At 38.1% G+C, this 12,852-nt stretch overlaps 3 protein-coding genes across 7 annotated transcripts in view; 1 reads left to right on the forward strand and 2 right to left on the reverse strand.

The window, feature by feature from the left end:
* The first annotated feature begins 1,336 nt into the window (after positions 1 to 1,336).
* chid1 (chitinase domain containing 1) lies at positions 1,337 to 7,068 on the forward strand. The gene is made up of 12 exons (XM_014031670.1): positions 1,337 to 1,719; positions 1,811 to 1,954; positions 2,413 to 2,545; positions 2,639 to 2,683; positions 2,772 to 2,878; positions 2,968 to 3,029; positions 3,134 to 3,223; positions 3,310 to 3,411; positions 3,507 to 3,656; positions 6,110 to 6,190; positions 6,288 to 6,330; positions 6,415 to 7,068. Exons 1-12 carry the CDS (start codon positions 1,615 to 1,617, stop codon positions 6,511 to 6,513), a joined length of 1,161 nt encoding a protein of 386 aa, XP_013887124.1. The 5' UTR covers positions 1,337 to 1,614; the 3' UTR covers positions 6,514 to 7,068.
* On the reverse strand, positions 6,562 to 9,314 carry gatd1 (glutamine amidotransferase class 1 domain containing 1). The gene is made up of 7 exons (XM_014031677.1): positions 9,173 to 9,314; positions 8,978 to 9,054; positions 7,828 to 7,933; positions 7,631 to 7,738; positions 7,455 to 7,546; positions 7,275 to 7,368; positions 6,562 to 7,194 (listed from the first exon to the last, which is right to left on the reverse strand). Exons 1-7 carry the CDS (start codon positions 9,219 to 9,221, stop codon positions 7,079 to 7,081), a joined length of 642 nt encoding a protein of 213 aa, XP_013887131.1. The 5' UTR covers positions 9,222 to 9,314; the 3' UTR covers positions 6,562 to 7,078.
* Positions 9,315 to 9,360: 46 nt separating this feature from the next.
* Positions 9,361 to 12,852, reverse strand: part of cd151 (CD151 molecule) — a 5,981-nt gene continuing 2,489 nt past the window's right edge. The window contains exons 2-9 of one of the 5 annotated variants that reach the window (XM_014031671.1): positions 12,562 to 12,646; positions 11,960 to 12,151; positions 11,300 to 11,374; positions 10,986 to 11,006; positions 10,276 to 10,380; positions 10,020 to 10,175; positions 9,865 to 9,951; positions 9,361 to 9,775 (exon numbers count right to left, since the gene is read on the reverse strand). In XM_014031671.1, coding sequence (XP_013887125.1) covers positions 9,716 to 9,775; positions 9,865 to 9,951; positions 10,020 to 10,175; positions 10,276 to 10,380; positions 10,986 to 11,006; positions 11,300 to 11,374; positions 11,960 to 12,151; positions 12,562 to 12,645 — 780 coding nt within the window. In that variant the 5' untranslated portion in view covers position 12,646 and the 3' untranslated portion in view covers positions 9,361 to 9,715. Of the gene's footprint in view, positions 9,776 to 9,864; positions 9,952 to 10,019; positions 10,176 to 10,275; positions 10,381 to 10,985; positions 11,007 to 11,299; positions 11,375 to 11,959 lie in introns of all 5 variants that reach the window. The other 4 variants (XM_014031672.1, XM_014031675.1, XM_014031673.1 and 1 more) reach the window with 4 other exon arrangements.

Consider the following 12,852-nt stretch of genomic DNA (forward strand, 5'->3'; position numbering starts at 1 on the left):
TTATAATAACATTAATGTTAAAATTTTACAAAAGAGGGACATCCAAATATTATCTTTCAGCAAATGTTTGTTCAGTTGTTTACTGTCAGCAACTGTGTTATGGTGTATATGCAAATGTTTAACATTTCAAGTTAGTTTATTGTCAAATGTCACAGAGACTATGTCATATATTACAAACAAATTTATTATTAAATGTGTCTTGTAGTACCATGATCTTTTTTTTTGGGTGTGTGTGTGTGTGTGGGGGGGGGGGCAATACTGGTAGTATAAACTAAATAAAAACTAAATAAGACTAGATGTGTGCTCATGACCAGGCCCTGAGTAATTCTGTTGCTTTTCTTCCCAACTGGATTCAAACCTGGTTTCTTGTATTTCAGCCTCCCGCTCTTCTTGCAGAAGCTCAAGAGTCTTTAAAACAAATTTTTCCAATGCCATTGCTTAATATATCTACAAAAATGTAAAGACAAAAATAAAAATTAGTTCCAGAAATAACAATATATGACTTTACTGTATACATTCACAACAGTAGAACTATACAGTGAATCATGAGTCATTTTATTATCAAACACAAAACAAGATACATTTGACTCTTCAGATTTAGTGTAATTCAACTGCATATCCTAAAAGTCTGGGTCTATCTTTGAAATAAAACTGGTTAAAATTAGAAATTATCACAGTAGAATAAATAAAGCTTTAACTTTCAACACCTGAGTGTTTACATTCTCTGTAATGTGAAGTAGAGCTTAAACCCGTGACCCACTGCCCTGCATGTTTTAGTTGATTCCCTGATTCAAATAATTTAATTACCRATTCAGAATGTCACCAGGTTTAGCAGAAGTCTGTCAATCACGCATTAGTTTCATCTGTCAGGATAACATTTTGCTTAAAACATTTCTTAAGTAAAAAACCAAGTGGTAAAAATTTAAATTCTAACTTAATTCGTAGTCCGTGAAGATAATACTCAGAATTAACAGGAGTACATGATCATGTGGAAAAAAACAAGTAGCTCTGAAAGACGTTTAATTGTTTAGACACACCACTATGAATAACTTTGAAGTTCAATGTTGACGCGATAGCTATATTTGAACACAACTCACATAAAAGCTGATAAAGACGCTTACCTGCTGCTGAGTCACCAAGATGTGAAAATATAAGAATAATGTAAGTGTGTTTTGGTCAGTCTGTTTCGTTGTGTTGCTCCATTGTGTCTTCCTTCTTCACGTCTTCAGACTGCCACCTATTGGCTAGGAGGACGCTTTTTTTCCCCCTCATCACAACTTTTATTTTGAAAACCACCCAAACACGGAAGTTGCGTAACTTTGTTGACACTCCTCCAACAACGTTTGGCTAAGTTTTCTAACACGTCTACRGACACTCAAAGCTACGTTGTGCTTCAGTTCTCACACATTTTTTGTTGAATGTATTTTGCAGCATGATTTTAATCTGGACAGGCTGTGATTGTGTCATCGTGTGAACTCAGACCTTCTTGTGTTGGTTTTTAATCCGCCACATCTCTGTCAGTCAGGAAGGAAACGCACACTTACTGCAGGGAGCCAGCAGAGCTTTAGTCGGACAGTTTCTGTTTAGCTGCTCGTCACCGCTGACTTTTTGGAAATGAAAACCGTGTTGTTGTTGCTGCATGCCGTCTCGTCCTGCTGGCTGGTCAGCGCCACTCTTTCAAAAACGGACGCAAAGAAGCCGCATAAAGCWGAATCTGAGGTGAGCACCTCGTCTCTACCTGTGACCTGTCAGTGCACGATGACTGGACTTAACCTGSTGGATTATTGTTTACCTGTGCCTTCCTGTTTAGACCTCTCCAGCTGAGTTATCTGTGCTGGACAGAGGTCTTGTTGTCTCAGATTTGCAATGGAAAGACATAGTGAAGGAGGAGAAGAGATACTGTGCGAACATACAGAAGACATTTGAAGGACCTGTTCTTGGATATATCACCCCAGTGAGTCTGACACACTATTGTCCAGCCTTTATTGAACACAGATTTGAGTGTTTATGKTTCACATCCTCCCTCATGGACCTAAATTAGCAAAATGTAGTGAAAATTWAAAAAAAAGGGTTCACTGTATTTCATCTGATTATGCTTCAGAGCAAGTTAACAAAAGAATATTTTAATAGAATATAAAATGTGGTTGAGATTAAACTAGTAGTGTGCATATTTACCAGGAGCAAATCTAATTACATCCAATTTTTTTTAATTTAGTGTATAATTATTGGAATTTTATTTTTATTTTAATCAAATAATTTACAAACTAAGTTTTTAAGTAGAAATTTGCTACGTTAATCATTTTTAACAATATGACATAAAACTAATGCACTTTTTTTTTTGCATAAAAGCAGGTTCATAACTTAAATCTTTGTCTTGATGCAGTGTTTGGTCTTTTATTTTCCATCCTGCAGTGGAATTCCCACGGATACGATGTTGCCAAGCTGTTCGGCTCCAAACTGACGTCAGTGTCTCCGGTTTGGCTTCAGCTCCGCCGGCGGGCTCCTGAAACCTTCGACGTCAGAGGACTCCACGATCACGACTCTGGTAGATGAGTCACTGCATTGACAGTCAAATCAGAAGTCTCTGGTGTTTTACATGAAGATTTTTATTTATTTATTTATTTATTTATTTTGGTAGGTTGGGTCAAAGCAGTACGCAAGTCAAACAAAAAAGTTCGGATAGGTGAGTAAGATGGTTCGTTAGTGCAGATCGGTGTGAGTAGGTTCATCGCAGACAGTCTCTTATTTTTCTACAATTGTTTGATCCGCAGTGCCTCGCATCCTGTTTGATGGCTGGTCCTATCAGGACTATATGAGCGTGCTGGGGAGTGAAGATGAAATCGAGGAGCTGGCGAGTGAGCTGGTGGATGTTGCGAAGGTAATTTATGTGACGCGTTTACCTGTGAGGCCCTTTTAAATAATTTCTGTGTTTGCTCGATACCTGACGTAAAAGCTGTGGCCTTCCAGACCGAAGGATTCGATGGGTTTACCCTGGAGCTCTGGAGCCAGCTCGGAGGCAACAAGAGAAAGTGAGTTTTTCTGTTGGCAAAATTAATGTTGGAAACTCTGGCTTTTTTATCAATTCAGTTAAAAAACAATAAATGAACACATATATATTTCCCCCCACATATAGGGAGCTGGTTCATTTGGTGAAACACATATGTGAGACATTAAAGGCTAAAAAGTTAGACTGCGTTCTCGTTATTCCCCCATCTGTGACGAGGTGAATGAAGTTATTCCACATTTAGCAACTATTTCAGTAGAAATTCCCACTGATTGATGCTTAAATATTTATCCTTTTTACATCAGTACGGGACAGCCGGGGATGTTTGGCAGGGAGGAGTTTGAGGAGCTGGCTCCATTTGTTGATGGATTCAGCCTTATGACATACGACTACTCCAGCGGTCCCAGGTGGGCAACAAAGACTCAAAGTTCAGACAGAAGTTGTTGACCCACAGCAAGAAAATATAAATCAAACATGTCTTTTTTTCTTTTTGTTCAAACAGGCCAGGACCGAGCGCCCCCCTCCCCTGGGTCAGAGAATGTGTTCTCCAGCTGGCTCCTAAAACTCAGTGGAGGGAAAAGATCCTGCTTGGACTCAATTTGTATGGCCTTGATTTCTCAAGCCATGGAACTGAGCCAATCCTGGGGGGAAGGTGAGACAAAACTGCTAGAAAATAATTGATTTGAGGAACGAGTGGCGCGTAAGATCAACGGATCAATCAGTACAGGTTCTGCAGTACCGTGGACCCTGTTCTGGTCTGTTGTGGTGAAGAGGGAGCTGAGCTGTTTGTTCCTACCCTCACCTGTGGTCATGAACTCTGAGGTACCCCCTGAACATGACTCCCTGCTCAAACTGCTGCCCCCGTGACCCACCTCTGGAACAGATAATGGCTGGAATTCATACCTTTTTAGTTTCTTTTGAGTTTTCAGTCAGGAGTTAATTCATGCTGAATTACGGAGCGAAATTATGTCTCCAAGGTTTCCTGATTTATCATTCTGTATACAACAAATACAGATACAACAGGTAAAATAAGTATTGAACACGTCACCATTTTTCTCAGTAAATATATTACTAGAGGTGCTAATGACATGAAATTTTCACCAGATGTCGGTAACAACCCAAGTGATCCATACATACAAAGAAATCAAACCATAAATGTCCAGAAATGAAGTTATTTGTAATAATGTGGAATGGCACAGGGAAAAAAGTATTGAACACATGAAGAAAGGGAGGTGTAAAAAGGCATGGAAAGCCAAGACACCAGCTGAACTCTCTCAGTAATTAGAAAGCAAGCCTGCCCCTTGTCAGTGCAAGTTAATATCAGCTGGTTCAGTCCCAAATGATGGCCAGGTATCACACAAGAACCATCTGATGATGGGTAAAAGTAAAGAGCTCTCTCAAGACCTTCACAACCTTATTGTTGCAAAGCATAATGATGACATCGGTTACAGAAGAATGTCTAAACTTCTGAAGGTTCCAGTGAGCACTGTTGGGGCCATAATTCAGAAGTGGAAAGAACATTATTTCACCATAAACCGACCACGACCAGGTGCTCCTCACAAGATTTCTGACAGAGGAGTGAAAAGAATTATCAGAAGAGTTGTCCAAGAGCCAAGGACCACTTGTGGAGAGCTTCAGAAAGACCTGGAATTAGCAGGTACGTTTGTTTCAAAGAAAACAATAAGTAATGCACTGAACCACCATGGCCTGTATGCACGCTCACCACGCAAGACTCCACTGCTGAAGAAACAGCATGTTGAAGCTCCTTTAAAGTTTGCTGCACAACATTTAAACAAGCCTGTGTAATACTGGGTGAATATAGTCTGGTCAGATGAGACCAACATTGAACTGTTTGGATGCCAGAATACACATCATGTTTGGAGGTCAAATGGCACTGCACATCAGCCCAAAAACACCATYCCAACAGTGAAGTTTGGAGGTGGGAACATCATGGTGTGGGGCTGTTTTTCAGCATATGGTACTGGCAAACTTCAAATAATTGAAGGAAGGATGAATTGAAAAATGTACAGAGACATTTTTGATAAAAATCTGCTTCCATCTACCAGGATGATGAAGATGAAACGTGGCTGGACATTTCAGCAAGACAATGAGCCCAAACACAAAGCCAAGGAAACTCTCAGTTGGTTTCAGAGAAAGAAACTAAAGCTGCTGGAATGGCCCAGCCAATCACCTGACCTGAATCCAACAGAAAATCTATGGAAAGAACTAAAGATCAGAGTTCATAGAAGAGGTCCACGAAACCTTCAAGATTTGAAGACTGTTTGTGGAAGAATGGTCCAAAATCACACCTGAGCAATGCATGCCACTAGTTTCTCCATACAGGAGGCGTCTTGAAGCTGTCATTGACAACAAAGGCTTTTGTACAAAGTATTAGATAAATTTCAGTAAGTGTGTTCAATACTTTTTCCCTGTGCCATTCCACATTATTACAAATAACTTCATTTCTGGACATTTATGGTTTGATTTCTTTGTATGTATGGATCACTTGGGTTGTTACCAACATCTGGTGAAAATTTCATGTCATTAGKACCTCTAGTAATATATTTACTGAGAAAAATGGTGARGTGTTCAARACTTATTTTACCCGCTGTATGCAGAAATGTCAGACTTGTATGATCATTTTGCAACACTTCCTTTTGTAGAGATGCTTGGCGATAATCTTTTGCATCTCATATAGCTGTATTGAGTTGTTTAAAACAGTAGTGTGTACAACCAGTGAGCATTAATTTGTCACATTGTGGAGTTACATTGAAGCAAAAATCTGAATAAGTTCTTAAGTCTTTTTGCTCCACTTTTTTCCTATCAAAACCTGGTGCCAAAAAACACTATCAAGATTCAACTGCGTTGAGCTAAATGCAGTTAATCCTCGTTATATCCATGAATTCGCCTCAAAATCAGATGAAGTAAAAAGAAATGTCCGTAAAAAGTGTTAATTTAAACGTTCAACTCAAAGTATTTATGTGTAACTAATATAAATCACGACCAGATGCACAACAAAAGTCAAAATGTGGTTATAATAAAGAATGAACACAGATTTTACTGAGACAGMGTATTTTAATGTTCTCTATTTGTGGTTTCCTGAAGGTACGTAGAGATTTTGCGAGAAAACAGGCCCAAAATCCTCTGGGATGAATATTCTGCAGAGCATTACTTCAGCTATAAAAGGTACAGATTAAGACTAAATAAATGTTAAAATATGGTTTAAATATGCTTGATTCTGAAACCTTTTTATATAAATGACTTTATCCTTCTTTCMTGTCAGAAACAATGCAGTCAAGCATGTGGTGTACTATCCATCGCTGAAGGTAAAAACACATTTAAAATAAACTTTAAACACTATTGATTTATCTACACTATCATGATAATAATTATTATTTTTATCATTACAGTCGATCTACGCAAGAATCTCTTTGGCCACAGAACTGGGAACTGGACTTTCCTTATGGGAACTGGGACAAGGACTGGATTATTTCTATGATCTCCTATAAGTGTGGAACTTCTTGGTAAAAGCAGCACATTGATTCATCTTGATTCAGGTTTTTTTGTCTTTAAACTGAAACAATCTTTGTAATGAAGCAGGGACAAAGTTTGGTTAATATTTAACTTGTTTGAGAGTCATGAATGTGTTGATAAATCTCGTCAGGGTGACTGAAATAAGCACTTGTTCAAAAAAAGGTACTTAAAGCAAAAGCAGGTCCTTCAGTTTGGTTTATTTTTTTAAGCTGAGCTTGTGATTTGTACAAATTGAAGTGTAGTAGCACATCTACATTCAACACAAAAAGTCAAATAAAAGGGGTTGGTTTGTGTTCGGTGGTAGGCTGAAGTTAGAAATCCCCTCTGTTTTTTTGGATCCACGTCTTTGCTGGAACAAAAACAACTAATTCTTCAATAATGCTTCATTACATATCAATACAGATTGTGTGCCTTTTTATTCAATTTATGACGATGATAAAAATAATTGAGACATTCACAGCATTGCCAAACATCTGACGAATTACCATTTGATTATGATTTCTTCTGAATAAATGTTTACATGAATTAAAGTCAGAACATTTATTTGGCATTACAAAGCAGGACCAGATTATTCACTGCGAGTGACGTTGACTGTATATTCTGTCCGGTTATTAGGTGTCTGTCGATGACTACATGAACGGCATCTTCTTCACTTGCTGAAAAGCAAATACAAACGTTAGCTGGTCTGAGAGACYACCATTAATTGTGTGTTTTCATGTGCAGTGGGTTAGCTCACCTGTGTACGATCCACCGCTGTCTTTTYCAAAATCTTCAACAATCAGGGGCAGGTTTGCAAAGTCGGGCTTCCGCACCAGTTCGAACACTGATGGCTTTTGAGGAAAAACGGTTACAGTTGATGAGTAAAGTGAAAGCATACCCGCTGCCCYGATAAACCTCTTAAGGCACATTTACTAACCCCGGTTAAGCTGTAACCACTGAAAATCCACCTCTGCCCTTCTGTGGCACAACACAGTCCTGACACGCCCTGACCCACGGCACAGACCGGCTCTGCAAAGTATGATGAAAGGAAAAACAGTATTCATTACTTATGTAGTTACCAAAAAAAAAGGTTTTAAAATGTCTTAAACTCACTTTGCTGAGAGATAAAGTGTGTAAGGATGCGGTGCAGAGAGCCGCTGTGGGCCAGATCGTGGAACGCCCCGGGGCAGTCTGGGATGAGCAGTGCCTGATATCTGGCTCCTTTAAAAAAAGATTATGAAGGTGCTTCTGAGCAAAGTGCAACAACAGCAGCAAAGGAAATAACTTAATGATGAAACAAATGTTCTCACCATCTATAGACTCAAGTTTAGCAGGTGTTGCGTAAGATTTGATGTTGAAGTCCTGCACCCATCGAGCAGTGCTTTCATCCACTCCAACAAAGTCTATCGTCTTTCCCTGCAGTTCAAAACACACTCAGAACAAATCCAGAAACATTCAGAGGTACTGAAGTCACACGGTGCAACTGCACCAGGATACGCAACATAAAGTTGAACTAATTTCAAAAATAGGTATGTATTTTCCATGGACATAGTTCAGTTTGATACCATAGTAAAGTAACTGTTCCCTTCATTTGTTGCAAACAATGTACATAAAAGGTCAAATTGTCATTTACTGTAAATGTCTTGATTAGGAATATTTTAAAAAGATAAAACTTGTGTCCCCCAATATCTGATTTTGTTTAATGTTTTCTCATGACCATTTCTGATCGTCTTCTTGAATGTTGAACCAAAAAGACGATGATAATGAATCAAAGGTTGGTATAATGCAGTGAATGTTTGGATGCCAATAATAAAGTATCACACCCCAGTGGTACTAGTGTCAAAAACCGCAGAGCTCATTTTGATCACACAGGAAATTGTTAAAGGAAAGTACGTAAGTACATGATAAGAATCAGCACTTAGATGTGGCAGTATGTTTCCACATTAGAAATGAGATGTGCTTGTACATAGATGAGTAAAAAGGGATAGTTAAAATATAATTTCATGGCTGAAAGCTGGATCTCAGTACAAATGTATTAAAATACACATCAGTTTGTTGGTAAATTAGGCTAGGATTTTGAAGCAGATGCATTTGATTTTCAAATGTGTAATTTAATAAAACAAAAACATCTAGGACATTAATTCCGCCTTTTTAAGTGTCTCAAATAAAAAAAATTTTGACAGCATAAATAGGACAAACCTTTCAGTCAGTAAGAATCTAATTATTCAAGAAATATTTAAGACTGGAATATTACACAAGTCTCATGAAAAAAGGTCTTCAGCAAAAAATAATTCACATTTATGTTTAATGTGAAGCCATTTGTAATTTTTTCTTAATAAAGGCTGTATAAAAAAAAACAAATCCTACATAAATGTCTTTTTTGAGCCGCTACGTAAAAGCGTAATGACGTCAAGCAGATCGGTCATTTTCTGTTGTGCTTTTTAAGATAAAAACTCTTACCCCCGGCGTGGCCACCTGCAGATTAAACGCTGTGCTACAAAGACTGAAGCACTGAAGGAAAGATTTGGCTGACACCCCTGATGAATAAAAACAACAACGATTGACAAACTATTTGACGGCAATAGCAATGATGACACACAAAAAACAGCTTATTTGAATAAATATCTCTTTTAATTTGAGATATATTTGACTCACCTTGAGGAGAAGCGCTTGCCACTATTAAACAAGTTGGTTTCGCAGACATGCTAAAATGTTTAGCTTAATGTGAATGAAAAGCTACAAAAAAAAAACGACGCTAGGTGGAAGTACTGTCAGCTGATAACAACATCCGCTTTGATATTTTCAAAATAAAAGTTCAAAACTAAAAGCACATTTCTGAGACCTTTTGCATTTCTGCAAACAGCGTAAAACAATTTATTGTTGACCAAGTAAATACATTTTTTGCTTTAAAAAGTTATATTTTAAAACCTTTTTAAACAAAATTCAGATTTCTTAGCCTTTTAAAAGTCTTTGATCTGTTTTCTTTGTTTTAAAATGATACATGAGTGGAATTATCTGTGAAGAAAGGATTAGTGCTGTCCTGCAGCTTTATGGTCTCTTTAGTGTTTGTAATTTTAAGACYTTTTATGTTTTATTATTTGGAAACAGCTGTACAGAACAATAGGCAAGAGATGAGATTTATAAACTTCAAAGAAAAGACTGGAAAGTTGGCAACCTCACATTAACAATGTTTTAAAATTAATACGGATCTTCTTTCAGGTTTCGATAAAGGCAGCAAGTGAACATCATCCCCACGAGCTGAAAGATAACAAAGAACTTGTTGGTTCCTCTTGTTGGAAATTGATGATCATATTCTTCTGCATTTTGCTCAGTGTTTAAATATTTACCTGTAGAAATGCAATCCCAACACCCACCGCACCAAGGATATATAACTGACTCTGGATGAAGACCTCTAATTTCATGATGCATCCTCCCTGGGGGGTTAAAATGTTGAATTGAATAAAAAAATCAGCTTACAGAATTGATGAAGACCTGTTTTTACCTCCACTTTGTAGATGTTGGATGGATGGTCCCTGCGGCCGCAGAGCTCACTGGGAGTTTTGCAGCAACTATCAGGAACGAGACGCTTATTMTCTGCTTTCTGGATCCACACACTGTCTGTCCAGTCGGAGTAGTTGTGACTACCACAGCACTTAAACTGCAGGGGGGAAAGAAGCAAATTAATGAAAATCTGAGTTTCATTAAGATCTTTTTTTTCTGCAATCATGACAGAATCAAACATCCCCCTCGCTTTGCACCTCCTGCTGTAGCTTGTCAACAGCCTGTGTGATGCTCTCCTCTCCTGGCTGATGGTATTTCTGCTGCATAGTGTCCTTTAGATTCTGTCTGAGCTCCTCGTCCAGCTGTGAAGAAGGAGAAGCATTTAAATGGAGGGGAAAAAAACAAAATCATCAGACACTACTCCTCCCATTATTAAAAATAGCCTCTCTGGTCAAGTTTCTTTCCTCCCTTGTAACATTCCTGTCTACCTGAGCATCTGCCCACACATAACTGAAAACATAATCCCACAGATTCTCTGACCTCAGTCCATGATTCACCAGAGCAGGTTTATAGTTTAACAGAGAGTGCAGAGCAAACTGGAGAGGTTCAAAATGAGCAATTTCACATTATTGTTAGAAGTGCCCCAAGCTTCACTGAAGTGCTACAGCTAGATGCCACTTCTTGTAAATAACAATTGATTTCTATTTTAACAACTGACTAATGTGATATTCACTATAAAGGTTTTGCAAAATAGTGTTTGCCTGAACTACTTTGTGACACATTTGAGATTCAACTTTGGTGTTGGCCTCAATCCTGTCAGCATAAAACTTTATTTCTTGAAACTGAGCTCATGCAAAGAGCCAAGTGTCATATTATTTGTTCCACAGAACCAACTTTTAAAAAAGGTTTGAATACAAAAACTGTTGAAGAAACTGATTCAAAAGAGGAACARGCATCATAAAATTACCTGCTGGCAGAAAGGGAAACACTGGAGCGAGAACAAGGAGGAAGAAAAAGAGTTGTGAGAAGAATGGAAAAGAACAAATGGAAGGCATGCAGAGAGCAAATCACACAAAAAAAGGCAGCAACTCAGGCACTTTTGGGTGTTAAATTTGTGAATATAAAAGGCAGAAATTAAGGAATTAATCAGGTTTGAAATCACATGAAGTAGAAGGATACACACTTTGCTGCCSTGACATTTAAAAACACAAAACTCATTTGTGTCAAAAATAATGACAGATTAATCTAACAGAAGTTAAAACAGGAGACAAGGCACCTCACCTGTTGATAGTTTATGTAAGCCAGGACTCCYGCAATGATTTCTAACAGGAAAATACACAGCAACAAAACCAAATACTGCAAAGAAATAAAACAATTTAAAAATATGAATAAACTCAAATTGAAAATAAAACAAACATTCAACCATCTTTAGTTTATGCAATCATGTGCAAAAGTGTGAACGAAACTTTATGAAACTGAAAAGTGAGACTGGTGAATAAATGGTGAAACAGTGGAAAAGGAATGTGTTTTTTTTATGTGGGAGGATATAAAAATAGACATGATGTCAGAGTTTGTGCAGCTCCACTGTTGAACTGTGTCATCTCACTGCACGTGTCTGCCTGAGTCTGAGAAGCCGCCCATGATGCCCCTCATTCCTGCGGCATGAGTCGCACTCTAAATGTGAACCCCTTAAAGATAAACTCTGCGTGTGTCTCTGTCAAATCTGACAGCYTAGACAGCCTGACATATGGAGCTGCACTGAATGGATGCAGACCAGAGGGTCAGCAGGGATTCACTTTCAACACACAGCTCAGACTGGTAAACATGTCTTACTTTCTGAATGGACWTATCAAAATAAAAGTAAAACAAAGCAATAAATAATACAAAAGTATGTTTTTTTCTTGTCTTTGTTGTGTGTTTTTAAGACTGACCCCCCCTTACCACAATTAAAAGACTTCTCATCTCCTTTAAAGTGGCACAGCATCCGATGATCCCGGTCACGATCACGACCACTCCAGCGACRATCAGGATGTAAGCAGAGGCTGAGTAGAAGTTGGAGTTTAACAAACTGATGTAGTCACTCTTTTCCACCAGAGTCCACACGCCCACTGCCAGCACGACCCCTCCTGCCAGCTTCCACAGCATACCACCATCATCAGCACAATTCAGACCAGATGCTCAGATCAAGAATGCAGCAGATAACTCAAAACAGTTCAGACATTGTTCCTAAAAAATACGATCAGAATGCAAACGAGACAACACCTTATTGATTTACTGTGACCCCCATCAGGCATGCAGCTTAATAGTGTTGGAGTCAGCTGCATTTAATACAAATATGTTGATCTTTTCATGCTTAAAATCTAAAATGAAACTTAACTGAGGAAAAAAAATAGCTGTTGCAACTTTTGCAARCAAGTGACTGTGTTGCAATACATTGTTTATTATTTATATTGCACATCTTTTCAAGCAGTATTTAGTACATTTGTTTAAAAAAAAAGTTCACTTTTTGCTTCTATTTTGGAAAATTCTTTATGTGGACTCACCCAGAATAAAATATTGAAGACAAAAAGTAGATATTTCAGACAAATTACCCCGCATGACTCTGTTTTTGTGCCGCGAGCTTCCATTCTGGACAAGAAAAAAGACAAACGAGAGGTCTAAACACTGCTGCACAGACACACAAAACATTAAGGAATGAGCTCATGTGTCAAACTCAAGGCCTGACAGCTTCTAAGAAGAATTGTCTTAAAATAAGCACATACTGCTTTAGAGCCACAGTTGACTGTAAACTACATTACCCATAATGCATGTCAATTATTCTACCAGAAAAATGC

The sequence above is a fragment of the Austrofundulus limnaeus genome, unplaced genomic scaffold (assembly GCF_001266775.1).
Source record: "Austrofundulus limnaeus strain Quisiro unplaced genomic scaffold, Austrofundulus_limnaeus-1.0 Scaffold1298, whole genome shotgun sequence".
NCBI lineage: Eukaryota > Metazoa > Chordata > Actinopteri > Cyprinodontiformes > Rivulidae > Austrofundulus > Austrofundulus limnaeus.